Source organism: Spermophilus citellus (assembly GCF_964194105.1).
Source record: "Spermophilus citellus genome assembly, chromosome: 1".
NCBI lineage: Eukaryota > Metazoa > Chordata > Mammalia > Rodentia > Sciuridae > Spermophilus > Spermophilus citellus.
The window spans coordinates 28,593,240-28,612,830 of NC_138182.1; the positions used below are offsets into that span (position 1 = coordinate 28,593,240).

A 19,591-nucleotide genomic window follows, 5' to 3' on the forward strand; every position below is an offset into this window, starting at 1 on the left:
TCATATTTTCAATCAATATTAAGTTTAATTCATCCTGTCAGAGAGAAATCTCCTCAACAATAATTATAAAAGTAGAGGACTTCTGTTCTAATAGAGAAAACAATACACAAATGAAATAATTTAAGACAGAATAAATGCAAAGAGACTCCTTTGATTATAGGTCAAGACTAGTAGAAGGACACTCAACTCTCAATGGTGTAAAATAAACATAAGAAGTTAAGCTCTGAGAGATCCTGGTTCTGTAAGTTGAGAGAAGCTATAGGTTCACTTGAAATTAATAGATGTCAGGCATCAGAAGAAGCAGGAGAGGTGTTTGTTCTGTTTGCTAAACTTCTGCAAAATGACAGAGAGGACAGCATGTCTTCTTCAAAAACCTCAGTTGGTGCCAGTGTCAGAGATGTTGGATGCACTGTGGCCTCATCTACCACAGTGGGGTTTTTTTATTGACTAATCAAAATCACACAGAAAATACTCTTCCCACAAGGCTTTGAAACTGCCTTCATTGTGAAATCCAGAGGCAGTATCTCTGGCTATGCAAGTTCAGATTCATGTGATCTGCCGCAGTCTTGGCTGGGCACAGAATCACGAGCCAATCAAGCAGGAACAAAACTTTATTTTGAAAAAGCCGCTAACACTCTCAGCGCCAGCAAGTCAAAAACCGGTCCTCCCACGAGGGTGTCCGACCGGAACCGCGCGCCGACCGGAACCCCCGGGGTCCCCCCGGACCTCCCCCGGAATTTCCTCCTACTATCCTTCCCCAACCAATGGGAACTCTCCAAGAGTCTGGTAACATGAGTCCGTAACATGAGTCCGGTAGCAGGCCAAGGTGAACAGCGGGAGTCCAATTTGCATATGAATGTAAATCTTAACATAATCATCTCAGTGGCTAGCTGGCGTCACTTTACAACCAAAGGTGCCATACATTGTATATTTGCTTGTGGCTCCTAGCAGTGATCCCCAAACATCACACTGTAGATACAAAATCCTTCATTTTGTGTGTTATGAGCGATTCATGAGGGAGAGCTCACACGCTCATGCTCGGCGCCAGGCTCCCAGGCTGTGTGGCTCTGAACTTGAGTGGTTGCTCGCAGAGCAGGCTGTTTTCCAGAACAGTCTGGGCCTCATCTCTTGGTGTCAGGGTGCTGTCTTCCTTAATCATGTTGTCAGTTATTGTTGTCATCTGGTGGGTACTGGGATAGTCAGAGACCCTTGGAGAATATGTACATGATGTTTAGTATCACCATTTTGGAAGGAGCAGATTGTGACTCTGTTCTCAAGGGAAGTAGCTCTTCTAAATTTTAACATTGCACTTAATAGTTATACCAAATAATTTTTAATTCAGCTTTCTATTTCTCTATTTTAACACTGTGGAAAGAGCTTAAATCCTACCTTTGATACTTAATTAACTAGATTTCTCTTCACCTTGCTGCTCCAAGTGTTGTCCATATATACCTGCATTGTCAAGCTCACCTGGGTGTTGTTATAAATGCAGTTTCTTGGCTTTACCAGAGATCTGTCAAATCTGCAGCTTAACAAGTTCCCCAGGTGGCCCATGTGTACCTTAAAGCTGGAGAAGTCCTGTTCTGTAATATAGTCCTATGTATTAAAAGCACTTTATGTGTGAACCAATTATGAGATGGTCATTGAGAACTTTCCCTGAGTCACAGAGTATCACCCTCTGATCTTTAAATCACGGTTCACACGTGAAGCATCAGAGAATACACTACAAAGTCTAACTTGTTTTAAAGAGCTAGCAAGACTCCCAGGCCACAGAGAAACTTGGCTGACGTTAATCCACCTGTGGATTCAGTGAAGAAAAAGTCAGCAAAGTAACTTTTGAAAGACCTGCTACAGTTTGTGTTTGTGCCCAAACTCAGGTGTTGCTAATGTGATAATTCTAAGAGGAGGGGCCTTTTGAGAGATGATTAGGCCATAAGCACTGCTCCCTGGTGACAGGATATAGGTGCCCTTATAAAAGAGTTTGACCAAGGGAGCTCACCCCCTTTTAGCCTTCTCCACATGAGGACACATCATTCGAGGTGCCGTCTTAGAAGCAGAGACCCGATGATGAACCTGCTCTACTGTTGCCTTGACCTTGGGCTTCCCAGCCTCCAGAACTGTGAAAAAGAAATCTCTGTTCTTTATAAATTATCCAGCCCTGGGTATTTTGTTATAGCCGTACAAAATGAATTAAGACAAAGCCATTTCAAGCAACAGATTATTATAAGACTCACAGTTCCACTGGCAAGGCCATGGATGTATCAAGTCTCTTAGTTTTCTGGTTTAAACATTTATATAATTTCCCTTGCTTTGATTCCAAGCAGTAGGATTTTAATCTGGATCCTCAAAGAGCTCTATGTATAGGAAGAGAGCATGCTGGAGAAGCTTGGATTGCATAGATCCTATTGACTATAGACTAGTTTGAATTAGTAATAAATGGTAACATTCAATACTTAGCAGAGGATAAGCACTATGCGAAGTACTTGCCTTAAACAGGGTACAACTGTACCATGTTGAGAGAATATGCATATCGTATCCTCCATTTAAATGTCCCTGTGGAATAATAGGGTGTAGAGGGCTGGGCTTTTAGCCTTTCATGGCCTCATCCTGCAGGTTCACCCCTCCATTTAACCAATCTGTGCTTCACTTTATTCTTAATCCCAATAGAAGCCAAGAAGAAAAGCCCCCGCTCATCTGACTTCTGTCAATCCTTCCAATAACTCCAATGAAGAGAGAGTTTATAAAGTATAACAATCTATACACTGTTACATTCAGTGGTGATGGCTCTCTGGAAAGTTGCTCCATAGTCTGTGACTAAAACGTGAAGCAGCCGAGACTGGAATCCATGTGTTCTGAGTATAACAACACCAGTGCTTTTTATTCTATAGTCTGTTTCTTGCTAAAAGTCAGGGTGGTAAAAATCCAAAGGGGAGTTTTCAGTAAGCAAAGGACCTAAGGTCCTGAATCAGTTATTAGATTTGACTGCCAAAGACACAATAAGTGGCTTAAACAGGATAAAAATGTATTTCTCCCATGTTCAAGAAGTATGGAGGAAATCAGTCTGGGTGGGATATATATAATTTTTTTCTTTTTTATATATTGCTTACATTTTCAAGATCATTATGGCTGCAAAAACTCAGCCACTACATCTGTATTCCAGGCAGCAGGAAGGAAAAGTGGAAAAATAATTATATAAAAAATTAGAATTATATAAAAAACAAATTAGTTGTACCGGACATTTCTGCTTATATTCATTTGGTTAGATATTAACCATATGGTCACAATTAGCAGTAAGAAAGATTAAAACATTTTTTTTACTTTTAGCAACCAAGTATCTATTGAAAAATGGAGTATTTTATAACTAAGAAACGAGGGGAGGGAGGGGAACATGCTTTTGACCCATTCCTATGCAGTCCTGCTACAGGCATCCTAGTGCTGGTATTAAACCACCTTTGGATAACAGCTTGAAGGAAGCATGAAGCCCACCAGAGAGGCCCCTAGTCTAGTGAAAGAGATAAATTAGTACTCTCCTTTTAAAACTGAAAATGGGACAAGGGTTGTCAACTTTCTACATTCCTATTCAGCATTGTATTCAAATTTCTATCCATTGGAATAAAGCAAGAAAAAGAAAAAAAAAAAAGAAATCTGTAATCAGATAAATGATGACCCCAGGCTAGGAAGACAGGAGTGTGGCTTGACCTCTGAGCAGACTGGAGAGGCCCAGAGCTGTGTTGACTGTGTCTCCCCTTCCCTGCTAGTGAGAAAGTCCTACCAGGAACAGAATCAAAATTAAAGTTGGGAAGACAATTCCCAGTGGAGTTTTAAAGATGAATAATACTACTGATATTTTAAATAGCTAAGTTAACTTCGAAGACTTAGTAAGTAAAGAGAATGAATGATTGTCCAGATCCTGGAGGTCTTCAGTTTAGCAAACTGCATGTGCACATACACACAGAGCTCTGTATGGGATGGGGAGACATAGAATATGTTCCCCAGAAACCCTGGGAAACGGGATCCACATTCCAGAAACTTCCAATCCAGAAGTGGCTCTGGCCTGGGCCCACGTGCATATGAAGTGCCACAATGAACCTTTTGGGGCTTCAGGGCCTGATGGTAGGAAAAAAAATTCTGAAAGGAAACAGTTTATCAAGCACCTAAAACAATAGGATTTTGCTTAGTATTGATGGCATATAACATGACAAATTTCAGACGAATGTTTTCTGCAAAGACCTTGAACAGACAATGACATTCTAAGTTATCTTTGGGAACTGAAGGTGTGTGTTATTCAGGCAGAAGTTATGAATTGTTAAATCTTCAAAAACAGGTGAACGAGGACTCTCACAAGGATATAAAATGAATACATGTTAAAGGTTTTATTTTGCTTATTATCAATGAGAGATGTTACAACCAGTTCAGGAGAAAATCCAAAAAGCAGACATGTTTGTAAATCTGAGACAGTGAAGTCAGGGTGCAACCCAGAAGCAAAATTGGCCTCTTCCCCATGGGGGAGGGAAGTCAACTGAACCTTCTCTCAGCAATTTTTTTCATCTATAGATAAGAATTCTTTTGCATTACTAACTGTTATCTTCCATTTAAATATTTTAAAAATAGTTCAAAGGCATTGAAAGTTTTCTAGACTTAGAATTAGGTAACCCCTGGGGGCTGGGGCTATGGCTCAGTGGAAGAGGGCTTGCCTAGCACACGGGAGGCATCGGGTTCCATCCTCAGCACCACATTAAAAATAAATAAATAAACAAAATAAAGGCATTCTATCCATCAACAACTACAAATTTTTTTTTTTTTTAAAAAGGTAACCCCTGGAGAGATATGCCGTAGGTTTTCATTATAACAATTTCCCTTATGGTCTGAGAGAGTTTGGAAGAATTTCAGCCTGCAGAGACAGGAAGGGATCACATGGTGGAAGACTTTAGTGCCCCGGGGCTGGGCTTCCTCCTCCACATACCACTGTCAAGGTGATCTAAGTGACAGTTTGATGTTAACCCAGAGGAGGCAGTGCTCAGGAAGAGAGCCCTGGAGACTGGAGGCATTGGGGGAGCATGGCAGTAATAAACTTGAGGCTAAAAAGGCCTGAATTACAACAGGAAAGGAGACACATAAGGAAGGGTGATTATTAGCAAAAGTATAGGAGAATAATCAATATTGGTTGAGAGAAGGAAAAACATAAGGTACCTTTAATTTGAAACCATGATTTGGAGCAATTTTCCATTAATTCAACAGTGAGGGCCTGAAACATGCTAGAATCTGTGCAGAGTTTTAGAGTTCCTGTCCTGGAGGAATTCCCAGTCCCAAAGGAAAACAGTCTACACAAAGAATTCTGCAATAGAAAAGCTATACTAGAGGTACCCATCACATTCTCTAGGAACTCGGAGAAGGAAGCAGTTAACGAAGCCAGGAAGGGGGAGTGAGTGCATCCCAGAAAGCAATCAAGGAGCATCGATGTCTGTTATACAGAAGACCAAAAAGGGCTGCCCTGAGTCTTATGGTTGAAAGAGAAGTTGAAGGTGAAATGAATGAGTAATGGAGAGTGGCAGTGGACAAAGTTGGAAAGGTGGCCTGCAGCCCATGAACATGGCTCGCAGGAGCCATGCTGAGGAGTCTGGATTATTATTTATGAATCAGGAGTTTGCCGAGCAAGGAATGCTGTACTTGCAGGGAAGAAAAAGCTGTAAATCAGTCTTACACACAATGAATTTTCATGGACGGTAGAATGTCTCAGAAGAACTAACAGGCTCATTTATTTAGGTGATCACTTAATAAACACCCAGAGATCAGAAAGAGAAGAATACATGAATGGAGAACATCCTAGGGGCACATAAGGAGTTTCAGATTAGGAGGTGGGATCCACAAAAGAATGGCCAGAAAAAGGGTGGCCGAAGTGTGGAAAAAATCCGGGGAGCCTTCCAGGGCCCATGGCAGATGGGACATTATGGAAGACATAGGCAAGATCCAAAGGAAAGCAGTTAGGAGTTTGTAGGAAGCAGCTTTGAGAAAGAAGAGCTGCAGGGGCTCTTGCTTGACATGTGGAATACGTTTTCATAGTTGACAGGTTCAAGTTAAAGACTTTAGGAGATTTACTCTCACACCTAAGTTATAGTGGCTGATTATGATTGGCAGTGCTTAAATTAAAAAGCAGTGTCTTAGAACAGAATCGCAGCACTAGTGATGAGCTGCTTCCTGTGATCTATGGAGAGTGTCTGTCAATGACAGGCATGGTGAGCTTGCCATTTTACCTTCAAGTGGTTTTCTTGTTATTAAATTTTAATTATCCCTTTTAAAGATAAAAGTGGAGGCATTTGATTTCAGAATCTCCAATGAAACATCAGCTAACCTATGAGGAGGGTGGACCTGGGGGATGGAGATCAAACACAGCTCAAATATCAGATTAACCTATTTTTAAAAGAGAAAAACCAAATCAACACTCTTAAATAAATCTTACCCCAGCACATGTGTAACCTGGTAGAGAATGGATTCAAAACCATTAGTTATTAGATACATCTACACTCAGAAAAGAAAACTGGGGCTGTGAAATCATCACTGAATCTTTATTCTTGCACATGCTACACACACATGTGCTCTTGATTTTTCTCTGCCTTGGCTTTTAGACCATTGCTTATGTATTGTCTATTGATGATGTAAACATACTAGGAGGGAGCTACAGGTTGAATATCTCTTACTCAAAATGCTTGTGACTCAAATGTCTTGGACTTTGGATCTTTACATAATACATAATGAGATATCTTAGGATAGGACCCAAGTCTAAACATGAAATTCATTTCATATACATCTTCTACACAAAGCCTCAATATAAGTTTATGCATTTTACATAGTTATGTTCATGAAATGATGTTTCATATTGTGGAATTTTTTCACTTGAAGCATCATGTCAGCTTGCAATATTTCAGATTTGGGACATTTTAGACTTTGGACTTTTCAAATCGAGGGCATTGGATTTGTAATACAAACAATGTACACAAAATAATGTTTTAGTTTTTGAAGTATTGTTCCAACTTTGCCTCTGATAATAGTCTCATGTGATAAGTGGAAGTTATTTTGTCTTTGCAAAGTAAAGTGTAATTATTCCCTACAGGAGTTGTGCCAGGCCAATCAGAATTAGCCTCCAGGTCCTTATTGTCTCAGTGAATTGTGTCACAGTGCTTTGGCAGTTGTATAAGGGACTGCGCAGACAACAAGAGGATATGCAGGGAGCTTCCTGGGACAGGTCAGCAGCATAGGATCCTGGAAAGGAGAGCCTTTCACAGAGAACCTGGTAAACAGTGTTGTTTCTACAGGAGACCTCGGGAAATGTCCACAAAAAAAGGCCACTGGTTGGCCACTGGGTTTTTCTTTGCCACCTTTCAGATAAGTGTCAGCATTATAGTAAGGACAGAAATCACACTTCAGGGAGCAAGGAGAGAGCTGACAGTGAGGCAGGAAGAGGAGGTGTCACCAGTGCACATGTGACTGAGAAGCCATCTGGAACAAGAACAGATACTTGAGAATCAGTTGAACCAGGACAGCAGAGTAGTGAGAGCTGCACACACTTTATGGAACCCACTTACACTGAGTGAAATACAAAATAACACTGTGCCAATGGTTGGGTCCCTTTTTCACTCAAGACTTTTTCAGGGTGGTTGACGTTCCTGAGAGTCTGATGTGTGGGTGAGTTGGCAGTAGAACTAGTTTTATCTAAATGATTGATCTGGTTCCAGGATAGTCACTGGTTTCTGTCCTCAGTGTCATTTCCTGTTGGCTTAAGAGTGAACTGTCGCCTGCAGTACTGCTAGCTGCCTCGCTCTCATGAATCTAGTGAGGGAAAGAGCTAGTGAGGGACAAGCGCTGCTCAATGACCTATTGCAAGCATTTGGAAGGTGCCAGGCAGTAGACAATGTGCTTACATCTACTGGAGACAGACAGGCATGGGAACACAAACTAAGCCACCCAGCTTCTAAAGGAGGCCCTGAGAGTTTGTGCTTGGGTGAGGGGCACATGTGACTCCGCCCTACTCCACCCACTCAATAAAACAAGAGAGCAATGTTTTTGTTGGGTATGGTGGCATAAGCCTGTAATCCCAACAACTCAGAAGGCTGGGGGGCGGGGAGAAGTTCAAAGCCAGCCTCAGCAGCTTAAGCTGTAAGCAATCTAGTGTAACCTTATCTCCAAAGTAAAAAAAAAAAAAAAAACAATAAAAGCTGGGCACGGTGGCATACTTCTGTAATCCCAGTGGCTTGGGAGGCTGAGACAGGAGGATCACAAGTTCAAAGACTGTATGATGAGGCACTAAGTGACTCCGTGAGACCCTGTCTCTAAATAAAATACAAAATAAGGCTGAGGATGTGGCTCAATGGCCAGTGCCCCTGAGTTCAATCCTTGGTATCCCTCAAAATAAAAAAATTTTTAAAAAAATAAAGAAAAACAGAGCTAAGTATATTGCCCAGTGGTTAAGCACCCTTGGGTTCAATCCCTAGTACCAAAAAGAAAAAAAAAAAAAAAAAAAACCAAAATTATCCAACTCTGAATAAAATGCTGTTGTCATCTTCTGTCATTTGTTTAGCCTATGATCCCATCAAAGTCACTTGTTGTCTGTGCTTCAGTTTCAATATTTGGAAATGGAAAAACAAAACAGACATTTAGGAAGGTCTATTATGTGCTCCACATTTTACGCATCTCATTTTGTTCTCATAAAAACCCAGTGAGATAAGTATTCTTTGCCTAGTTTTACAGCTGAAAGAGGCAATGTACCATGCCCATGCAGTTTATAAGGAGCAGAGCTGTAACTTGAACTCAGGATCTTCTGATCTCTCCAGTGCCCTCCTGAAATTATGAGAACATGGCAAGTGAATCAGTCATCACCTACTGTGTCCTGAGAACATCAAGTTTGCAGCTATTTCTACTATTTCAATTCAGTGTGACTTACATTCTTTATTGGTATCATCTCTATAAATTCCAAATTAGTTACTCAAGCACTCTAAGTAGCTAAGTAGCTTCTATTGGGTTTTCCTCTAAATGTTACATGTTGTGTACTTTTGTGACACCTTAGTTTCTTGATGTGTACAAAATGCCATCTATTAACAGAAAGCATAGTAAAATATATCCATAGTAGAACTAAAACCGCTGTTCATCATCTTGGACAGTAATAATTTTCCTGAAGAAGAAGTGGACAAATAATGTTGGAACATTGATTCTAATGCTGCAATTCACTGAAAATCTATTTGAAATCTGTAATTGAAAAATATAGGCAGTTAAGAGTCAAAACAAACTGAATTGGGTATATACATATTAGTGTTTTCAGCTTTTCTTTTCCTTTTTCGGCTTTTTTAAAAATAACTTTCCACTGAAACAATGTATTCCATAAAATGAACCAAGATATGAAAATCCAAAAATGAAGATCTCTTTCTAATTTGCAGGGAAAACATATATTTAATGTATAGGTTTTGGGGTTTTTTTACAGTTTTAAGGTTTTATAATAAATTGTTCTTAAGTCTGGTACCTTTTATCATTCACAAACACTATAATAATAGTATAATATGTGAGTAAGTAAAAATAGTTATTTGTATCATATCAGTATTTTGTGGTCTTACACAGTAGGTACTCTGACCCACAAGGTTGCCTGGCTCCCTGATCTTATTTGAGAAATTAGCCATCAGTGGAATTACTTTAAAACTATTCATTAAATGCACCACTCTTGACAAGTCAGCCTTATTACTGTAAAACATGAAATGACTCCACTGAGTAATTATTCAAATATTTATGTGTGAAGTTTCCCTCTTTGCATTTAGCAAGTATAATAAAATGCTTATGAAAAATCAGTGTCTTTGCTACAGTATAATGGAGAGTCTCTTTTAGCTTATTTATACATAAAAAGCCAAAGTAAACATCAGAACATTTACAAAGTACATTTAGTATTCCCTTCTGTCCCCCCTAAAAAGAAAACACCAGTATGAAATAGTTCTGTGATTCTGTGCACTTCATCTCCTCCTGCTGCCCAGTACGTAGCTCATCGATGGTGGAAGAATATGATCATTTAAATGCAACAAGAGCATCTTTGTAGTGGGCCTGCCCTCTTTCAGCAGCAGCACAGAGCTAGAATTCATCCCTCCATTGGCTCTATTTCTCGTAAATGAAGGAGTTGAGTAACCAAGAAGCCAGCTAGACCTTCCTCCCTTCCTGAGCTTTGAGGGCCAGGTCTTTGCAGATTCCACCCTTCCTTCCTGAAAGCCTGGCCTCCAAAGGGCAGTAACAGAGAGATGGAAAAAACACACACGTCCACCCAGCGCTGACCTTTCATCTCTCCTGAGATGTCTCAGTGTGTTTGCCTTGGAAAGTATGCCCTGCAGATCTACTACCAAGATGGTCTTTATGGCGACTTTTTAATGGATTGAAAAAAGTTCTGTTTTAAATTGTTAGAATTGAACCTTGAAGAATGCTTTGGACATTCTGCACAGAGAGTGAGGGTAACACCTAAGTCAAGTAGTTGAATCCACCCACAGATATTTAGGAATCAGAAGTTTTGTCTCCTTTCTAGGTCTGTAGCAAAAAAAAAGGGAAAAAAATTTAAAAGTAGTGTTCACTTTTAAATTTTTATTTTAGAATGAATAGGTTGCCATTTACAGAAAAGTTGCAAAGATAATATAGACAGTGGCCAGCTTCCCCTATTGTTAACATCTTATATTACTATGGTACATTTGTCACAATAAGAAACTAGTGTCAATTCATTATTGTTACCTAAGTTCTATACTTTGTAATTCATTTGTTTTTTTCCCTGATGTCTTTTTTTCTGTTCCAGGATGCCATCCAAAATAGTATGTTACATGTAGTCATCATGTCTCCATAGCCTTCCACTTAGAATCCATTTTCCCTTACAATGGATTTTATTGGGATTTTATTACATATGGAGTAAATAAGACTTTTCTGAAGGGGTGATACTGGGTACTATATCACAAAGCCACATCCCAACCCTTTTTATATTTTGAGACAGGGTCTTGCTAAGTTGCCTAGGGCCTTGCTAAATTACTAAAGCTGGCCTCAAACTTGCAATCCTCCTGCCTCAACCCGAATTGCTGGGATTACAGGCATGTACCACCACACCTGGCTGAGATTATTAAACCATAGCTGGGGACTGTGAATTCTGATTCCTTTTACATCTGTGGAAGAAACTTCCTTTATCTCTCAGTTCAAAACATTTTATTTATTTATGGTGGTGGAAGTCAAACCCAGGGCCTCATGCATGCTAGGCAGGTGCTCTACCACTGAGCTACAGCCCCCAATCTCAATTGAAAACATTTAGAGGATGATGACTTGGGGGGGAAAAGCCCAGGAAAGTGCTGGAGTATCATTAGAACTAATGAACTACTCCTTTGACACATCATGATACGCTTTCTTCCAAATAATTACTGCTATTTTATCCATGACAGAAAAAGATTTTGTGGCTGTGGATATAATAGCCTCAGGATGAGGGGAAAGGGGGCTTTTTTTGATGATTAGATCATTTTCAATTTAAAAAAAAAAAACTAATGGTGATTTGGTTCATAGTGCAGGCTGAATGCAGTTGCCTGTTTGTTTCTAACCTCTACTAACCCATAAGAAAAGATCAGGTACAATTCTCTACATGTATCCACAACCGTTGTTGTAACAGAAAACACACAATAGGCTCTCAAGAAATAGAATCTGAGGAAGAAGGCCATAAGTATTTTGTTCAGTCTTCAGGGCTTCTTTGAAAGGTGGCAGTGGAAAATCCTCTTGACACGAAGCACTCTGGTCCCTTCCCTGGTTTCCTGCTTTATAGAAGGAAGTAAGCCCAGCCCGGTTAGCTTCTCTGTGCCTTAAAACTCAGGCAGAGATCCCCACATGCCTGGAGAATTCTAGCACGTGTGTTTGTTCTCCCACACATCACTGCTAGATAAAACCTCCCTGTCCCTTTTTTATGGGTTAATTTCCCCATTCAAAAATCTATTGGGACTTCCTGTTTTCTAGAGAGAAAAACTTTTCAACATTGCATCTCTCCACCCTAACCCAGGCTCTCCACAACTTTACTACATTCATCATTATAATCATCAACAAATAATTATCTCATACCTTCATTTCCATAGGCTTTCCTGCCTTGGGTCTCTGCATATTTTCTTTCTTGACTCTCATCTGAAATTTCTGCCCTTTCTTTAACGAGGCTCAGGGAAACTCCTACCTTCTTAAGCTGTCACCTCTTCCCTGCCTCTGGTAGTCTCTCTCCTGAGACCTTGGGTTTCAACGTGCACTCCCTGAGTTGGTGAATTTCCTCCTGGTCTGACATTTTATGTGCACATATTTATTTATATTCCACTTAGGGATCATACATTGATCGTAGGTGATTTTTTTCTTTTTTTTCTTTTTTTTACTTAATGAACATTTACATGTCATATATTTTTTTGAAATGTGATTTTTAAAAATGGTTTCATAACAAATTCCACATTGTATTAAGGCATTTATATCTAGCTAAGACATTTAGTTATTTTGTTTGTTTGTTTGTTTGCTAGAAGCATTGGTGCCCTGACCATTCTTGCTCATATTTATTTATATGCTTAATGTAAATTCTAAGAGTGGGCTTCTTGAGATTGATTTTTATTGAGTTCTTGATATATATTTTCAATTTACCTTCAAGATATGTTAAGTCAAATCTTTTCCCCATGGGCACATTCATCTTTTCGCTGCTCATCAGCACTGAGGATTATAATTTGCTTATGTTGGTTGTTAATTAAGGACTTACATGTCCTAAATATAAGGCCTTTATCAGATCGGCGTTTTATAAATATTTTCTGTCAGTCTGTAGCTTATCTTTTATCACTTTCTGGACATTATGTTCTAAAAGCAGAAGCTTTTCATTATGACTTTCACAATATCAAGTTTTGTCAGAGACTTTGCTTTTGGGGGTCACAAAGATATTTTCCTGTTTTCTTCAGAAGTTTTATACTTTTAGGTTTGATTCATTTTCAAATTAGTTTTTGCATATGAGATCTGGATTGAAGTTCTTTCTTATGTGTGGCAATTAGCAAAAGAGCAGGAATCTTCCCAGATAAGGAAAATAGAATAATTAAGTCTGTCGAAAGCACATTATTTAAAGAAGTTTGCCTTTAAAATAATACAAGGTAAATTTTTCTAATATATTAGTACTTTCAGACTAATTTGGGACATAACTTGCATTAATAAATGAATGCTTATTGACAGAAAATAATTATTATCACCACTTAGGTTATTTGTTTGGAGGGTAGATTTTCTTATTTCACCTAAACAATTAATATAATTGTATTAATATACTTATTTATGAACTCAGGGTCACTCAACCACTGAGCCATATCACCAGCCCTATTTTTTGTGTTTTATTTAGAGATAGGGTCTCACTGAGTTGCTTAGCGCCTCGCCATTGCTGAGGCTGGCTTTGAACTCTGTGATCCTCCTGTCTCAGCCTCCCGAGCTGCTGGGATTACAAGCATGTGCCATTGTGCCCAGCTTACAACAAGAATTTCTGAAGAGCTAAGAAATACAAGGCACTGTAGTGGATGATGTAGGAGAATAATTTCTTTGCAGCTCCCTGAATTACTTGGATTCAATTAACATCTGATTCCTAGAATGAAAGAGAGTCAAAGTAATTAACTTTTTGAACTGTAAAATTATTATTATATGAGGAGCATCTGTCAGTGCTAAGGGACATGGCTCTTCGGAATGTACTAATAAAGATTATGAAGGAAAAAAACTGTAAGTGAAACAAATTTTGTGGTGAATATTGCTTGAGGTTATTTGTGCAATGGAAAGTTTCCCAGTAATTGTCAGTGCCACCAGACCTCTCAATCGCCTCCATCTTTCCTTGTAGGTCATCAGCTCCATGAGCTCCCTCTCTGAGTACTGCCTTCCCTCCATTCTACGAACACTGTTTGACTGGTACAAAAGACAAAATGGTATTGAGGATGAATCCCACGAATACAGGCCAAGAACAAGCAATAAATCTAAAAGGTATGTTTCTTTCCAGTAAGGATTATGGCTTTTCTTTGTAAGAAACGTAAAGTAAGTTCGATGGCATCTGGACCTTCTTAACTCTCCACAAGGACACCTGGCAGGTGCTGCAGGGTCCACCTGATCTGTAGCAGGTATCACATTTGGAGCACTTTGCCATTTCCAGCTGTTAAATATTGGAAATTCACATGGCCTTATTTCAACCTTTGTGGGGACAGAGTACAAAGGGCCTTATGTCACCCTCTTGCCTGCTTCTGCTCTTTGCCACCTCCTCTCCAATCCACACCCAAATGAAAGTGGTGGACCCTGAGTGACGCACCAGATATTCTAGTCCTGGCCTAGTAACCTTGGGTGCTTAGTGAGCTGCAGTGGGAAGCACTGGATGCCCTGGGGCGGGAGTCCCATCTTTCCTGAGGGCTGGTGAACAGAGTGGGAAGTGCAGCAGTTCTAGGGAGTTGGACTGAGTTTAGTCCTGCTGCTGACTGGCCACATGCCTTTGGGTAGCTCGAGTCTCCCAGGCCCAGGAAGTTGGGTTCATCATTTCTGTGCGACTTCTTCCCACTGAGAATTTGATTTGTCTATTCTGTGTTCCCTTTTCTCTTGTGGGTTTGAAAAGTGGGAGCTGTTGCCACATAAGCCCTTCTACCATAAAATTTAAGATTCCTATATGAGTGATCAATGTGTATCACCCCCTTTGAAAAATTTAAGTGAATACATATGATTTCATGTTTGAAGTAAACCCATTACAGCAAGGCAGTGAGGATACAAACCTTACTTTTTTTTTTAAGGTTATTTTATAAGCAGATTTCTTTGCATCAATTGATGCATTTTTAAAAATACTTTTAAAAAGACAGTAAACTGAAATTAATTACTGAAAATTGGACATTAACTGCTTTCTTGAAGTGGTTTATCCTGCATTTTTCTTGACAGTCCTAGTACTTTTGTTTAAAAAAAAAAAAAAGACTTCTTCTGAAATTGAAGATCTGTAATTTTACCAAATTATATTTCATCTAAAATTGTAACATCATTTTATGATATACTCATTTATGCAAGATTCTGTTGTTTATCATTTTATTTGAAGGAGAGATTAATAACTTTTTCATAGTGAATAACTTTAGGTGAAGAAGGAAACTTTTAGTGAAATATAATTCACATACCATAACACTCAGTTTTAAAGTACATAATCCAGTATTTTCAGTGTATTCTTGAGGTTATACAATCCTCAGCACTATCTATGAACTTTTTAAAAATATTTTTTTAATTGTTGATGGACACAAAACCATTTATTTATTTATTTGTTTGTTTGTTTATGGTGCTGAGGATCGAACTCAGGGCCTCACACACGCCAGACAAGTGCCCTACCACTGAGCCACAGCCTAGCTCTCTGTGTACTTTTTTATCACACCAGAAAGAAACTGTTACCTATTATCTCTTCAGAAATGCTTTTTTAATTTGTCCAATTTTAAAGGTAAAATTTCTATTCTGTGTCTGGAAATGGTCATTCTGTGTGATCAGTAAATGCAGGGGATCATTTTATTATTTCCCATCTTACATGAGAACTGGTAACAGAGTATGACTCCCAGCAGGCGGGGAGTGCAGCAGTTCTAGGGAGTTGGACTGAGTTTAGTCCTGCTGCTGACTGGCCACATGCCTTTGGGTAGCTCGAGTCTCCCAGGCCCAGGAAGTTAGGTTCATGGTTTCTATGTGACTTCTTCCAGCTGAGAATTTGATTTGTCTATTCTGTGTTCCCTTTTCTCTTGTGGGTTTGAAAAGTGGAAGCTGCTACCACATAAGCCCTTCTACCATAAAATTTAAGATTCCTATATGAGCAAATCAATGTGTATTATCCCCTCTGAAAAATATAAGTAAATACATATGATTTCATGTTTGAAGTAAACCATTGCAGCAAGGCAGTGAGGATACGAACCTTACTTTTTTTTTTTTAAGGTTATTTTATAAGCAGATTTCTTTGCATAAATTGATACATTTAAAAAATTCTTTTTTAAAAATTTTTAAAAATTCTTTTAAAATGACAGTAAACTGAAATTAATTACTCAAAATTAGATATCAACTGCTTTCTTGAAGTGGTTTATCCCTCATTTTTCTTGACAGTCCTAGTACTTTTGTTTAAAAAAAAATTAAACTTCTGAAATTGAAGATCTGTAATTTTACCAAATTATATTTCATATAAATTTGTAACATCATTTTATGATAATCTCATTTATGCAAGATTCTGTTGTTTATCATTTTATTTGAAGGAGAGATTAATAACTTTTTCATAGTGGAGAAGGAAACTTTTAGTGAAATATAATTCACATACCATAACACTCAGTTTTAAAGTAATAATCCAGTATTTTCAGTATATTCCTGAGGTTATACAATCATCAACACTATCTATGAACTTTTTAAAAATATTTTTTAATTGTTGATGGACACAATACCTTTATTTATTTATTTATTTGTTTGTTTATTTATTTATTTATTTTTATGTGGCACTGAGGATCAAACCCAGGGCCTCACACATACAAGACGAGTGTGCTACCGCTGAGCCACAAGCCCAGCTTTCTATACACGTTTTTATCATGCCAAAAAGAAACTATTACCTATTATCTCTTCAGAAATTCTTTTTAAATTTATCTAATTTTAAAGGCAAAATTTATATTCTGTGTCTGGAAATGGTCATTCTGTGTGATCATTAAATGCAGGGGATCATTTTATTATTTCCCATCTTACATGAGAACTGGTAACTCCGGGGGAGGGGGGAGGGGGGATGCAGCAGTTCTAATGAGTTGAATTGAGTTTTAGTCTGCTCCACTATTTTGTCAGAATTTAGTTATCGAAACTAGATTTTTCTGGGCTGGGGATGTGGCTCAAGCGGTAGCGCGCTCGCCTGGCATGCGTGCGGCCTGGGTTCGATCCTCAGCACCACATACAAACAAAGATGTTGTGTCCGCCGAAAACTAAAAATAAATAAATAAATATTTAAAAAAAAAAAAAGAAACTAGATTTTTCATGAATTGATTCTTTTAGGGATTGAAAATAAGGTTTTTAATTGTGTTACTATTTGTTTTCAGGAGATCAGAGAGATAGCTGAGGTTGATATGTACAGAATCAAGACAATAAAACTTGACTTGGGTTCACTTTAGTTACATTTGAGCATTTAAAATGAGAGAATGTGTGCTTGGGAAAAAGCTGGCAGAATGAGGGTCTCTAGAGCATCCTGAATCTGAGATGCAGCTAAATTAGGAACTGTAGGGAGGAGTCAGGCAACTGAAAATAGTCAAATCGGAGGGGCAGACGTTGGGTTATGATTTCTAAGATTAGTATAATATCAACATTTGCACTGCCAAATAAATTTGTCAAATGCCTCTGGCTCCCGGCAGTTAGACTTCAAACCAGCAATAAAGTCGAATTCATTACTAGAGAAGTGTGTCTTTTATTTTAAAGCCCAATTTGGTTTATTAGATACAATCAAAGGTTTGTTAATTTTTTATGTTAAGAACAACTCCTTTTTCAGGGTTTTCTGACCATTTCTGTAGACCCCTGCCAACCATCTGACACAAACAGTGCTCTCTACTTCTGCTGGCCATATTTGAGAATTTGCCTTCCTCTTGATTTCAAACTTCCTGATTCCTTATTCTGTGATATAATGAATATAAGTCCTGACTACTGAATACTTCCTTTTTCTACATGTTTCCCGGGCTAGCAGTAGCACTTTGTAGCCCTAGGGGATCTTAAAGGACTTCAGACAGATGGTTTTCTCCACTACTCTTCCTCTTGGCAAGATGATCATGAATGTTCCTAAATGTTCCTGCCCTGTGAATACATTTCCACCTGCAGGGTAAAGCTGCAGGCTCCCTTGCTAATGTTCCCTTGTCCATCAGGCTTAAATTGACCTTGCTCAAGGTTACAAAGCACCTCTAGAATTTCTTGATTTACCTCTTAAAAACCACCCTGCTTTGTTCTCATTCCCTCTTGACTGAAAATAGAAGCATTCCATTTTTAAGATAGGTCTTGATTTATTCTCAAAATACCTTCCAGTCCAAATCCTGTCATCCTTCATCAACAGGTATTGAGTATGTATGTGATTAAGAGACTGTGCTAAACACTAAACAAGCTTTATCTTCTCAAACCTTTATTTAAGTACAGGTTTGAGCATCCCCAATCTGAAACCCCAAAGTCTGAAATGCTGCAAAATCTAAAAATTTTCAAGCACTGACATGGACATCTCAAATAAAAAAAAAAAAAAAATCCACATTTTGACGTTATGGGACAGATCAGTCAAAACACACTAAAAAGAGTGTATAAAATTACCTTCAGGCCATGTGGAGAAGTAGTATATGAGATACAAATCAGTCTTGTGTTTAGACTTGGGTCCCATCCCCAAGAAATTTCATTATGTGTATGCAAATATTCCCAAATCTGAAAGTTTAGAATCCAAAACACTTCTGGTCCTAAGTAACATTCAAGTAGTACACTTACTATTCCTGTTTTCTTGTTGGAGAAATTGCTGGTAATTAGAAGAGGTGTAGTTTGAAGCCTGGATTGTTCCACAACGAAGTGCTCTTAACCATCATCCTGTGCCAAGGGACTGGGCATTCATTTTACGAGTCTTTCTTTGTTCAACTGCAAATGAGCTCTCAGTTCATCCAGTCAGCAAGAACTGGGGTTGGGGCATGATCCTGTCCTTTGTCAGTTCTCTTTCCGTTTCTGACTTTTGAATGAGTCTCTGCTTTGCTGCTCCTCCCTCTTCTTCCAAGGGGCAAAAAGAAAAGAATACAGGGTGAAATTAAAAAAAAAAAAGAAAAAGAAAAGAAATGCTGATCTTTTCTCCATTCCCTGTTGTCCTGCTCTGATTGCCAGTCATAATAGTTCTTATTTAGCTCCATTCACAAGATTCTTGCATTATATTACTACATTATGTCACTCCTTTCATGAGATCCTGTCACCACACACCTCCAGTTTGGTCACTCCATCATGTGTGGGCCTCACATTTTACAAATGATAGGAATCCTGGGTAGCAATATGAAAAATTGTGCTCTACATGTGTAATAAGAATTGTAATGCATTCCGCTGTCATATATAAATAAAAAAAATTCCACAAAAGGAAATAATGGACTCACTTGTAGCAACACCAGTTCATGTGGTCTGAAATTTCAAATTTGAAGTCAGGGATTCTGGACTTCCAATCCAATGTTTATCCTCTGTACCCCAATAACAGCAGAATAAGCATTAGCAGGCATTTACCCCTTGTAGTAACAATGGGTTTGCAGTCCAGTGGGAGTGAGTTCTACGTTTTTGATGAATTCTATCACTCTGATAATATCTTTATTGCCATTTAATGTGTTTTAAATTTTGCAGTGATGAACAGCAGCGAGATTATCTAATGGAAAGACGGGACCTCGCCATCGATTTTATTTTTTCTTTAGTATTAATAGAAGTATTGAAGCAGGTGGGTAATCAATTATTGTTACTTTGTTGATGTCTATCAATGTGAAAATAATACTTAAGTTTTGAAAGTCATAGTTTATGAAATTGGTTATGAATTCCAAATTCTGGGTCATATGAAATATGTTTATTGATTGCTGAAGAA

General features: G+C 38.5%; 1 protein-coding gene across 8 annotated transcripts in view; it reads left to right on the forward strand.

Annotated features, from left to right (window-relative positions):
* Positions 1 to 19,591, forward strand: part of FRY (FRY microtubule binding protein) — a gene marked incomplete at its 5' end in the record, with an annotated part of 420,839 nt that overhangs the window by 245,211 nt on the left and 156,037 nt on the right. For all 8 annotated transcript variants that reach the window (XM_081286098.1, XM_081286096.1, XM_081286091.1 and 5 more), the window contains 2 exons: positions 13,859 to 13,998; positions 19,360 to 19,450. In XM_081286098.1, coding sequence (XP_081142224.1) covers positions 13,859 to 13,998; positions 19,360 to 19,450 — 231 coding nt within the window. The remainder of the gene's footprint in view (positions 1 to 13,858; positions 13,999 to 19,359; positions 19,451 to 19,591) is intronic.